This window comes from Herpailurus yagouaroundi, unplaced genomic scaffold (assembly GCF_014898765.1).
Source record: "Herpailurus yagouaroundi ecotype Mexico unplaced genomic scaffold, PumYag 150952, whole genome shotgun sequence".
Classification (NCBI taxonomy): domain Eukaryota; kingdom Metazoa; phylum Chordata; class Mammalia; order Carnivora; family Felidae; genus Herpailurus; species Herpailurus yagouaroundi.
In genome coordinates this window covers 1-975 of record NW_024422729.1, presented here as the reverse complement: position 1 = coordinate 975, position 975 = coordinate 1, and the positions used below count along the sequence as shown (strand labels likewise).

At 41.9% G+C, this 975-nt stretch overlaps 1 protein-coding gene across 1 annotated transcript; it reads left to right on the top strand.

The window, feature by feature from the left end:
• Positions 1-417: 417 nt before the first annotated feature.
• Positions 418-972, top strand: LOC121026655 (olfactory receptor 4C46-like; the record flags this gene model as incomplete). Its single annotated transcript, XM_040469451.1, has 1 exon — positions 418-972. A coding segment is annotated over exon 1 (555 nt), but the record flags the coding sequence as incomplete, so codon positions are not given.
• Between the last annotated feature and the right edge of the window lie 3 nt (positions 973-975).

Genomic DNA, 975 nt, shown 5'->3' with positions numbered 1-975 from the left:
TTTGTGCCAATGGTTCCCCATTTCCTAAGAGTAAAGGGAAAGCTCCTTAACTTTGCATTCATAGACTTTACATCATGTTCCATCTCCCTTTTCTTACTTAGCTGCCACTCTGTGTATGATGCACTACTTTCTGTTAGGCTTTGTCATCTCGGGTGATTATGTGCACAAATATGGTCTTCTACCTATTTGTTTACAAAAGTTTCTCATGTCTACATGCAACAGAATCTTCACCCAGGAGATAATGTAAGTAGTATTCAAGAACTCAGAACTTATCTCAACAACCCCATAAGAATTCATGACTTGGTAGAATCTAGGAATTTATTATTTACTAGAGGAAGAAGCTTAATAAATTCAAGGCTGCATTAATCACAAAGGCTTTTTCTTTTCAGGTAATATAATTAACCATAATATGAAATAATGGAGAATAGGAACAACGTGACAGAGTTTGTTCTACTGGGGCTCACAGAGAATCCAAAGATGCAGAAAGTCATATTTGTTGTGTTTTTGGCCATCTACATCGTCTCTATGGTAGGAAACGTGCTCACTCTGGTCACTATCACTGCCAGCCCATTATTGGGGTCCCCCATGTACTTTTTCTTGGCCTATCTCTCCTTCATTGATGCCTGCTATTCCTCGGTCAATAACCCCAAGTTGATCGTAGATTCACTCCGTGAAAAGAAGACCACCCTATTCAATGCATGTATGACCCAAATCTTTGGGGAACACTTCTTTGGAGGTGCTGATGTCATCCTGCTTACGGTGATGGCCTATGACCGCTATGTGGCCATCTGCAAGCCATTGCACTACACGACCATCATGAATCGGCGGGTATGTGGCCAGTTAATGGCAGTGGTGTGGGTGGGAGGCTTTCTTCATGCAACCATACAGATCCTCTTTATCATCCCATTACCCTTCTGTGGCCCTAACGTCATAGACCACTTTATGTGTGATCTGAACCCTTTGCTCAAACTTGCC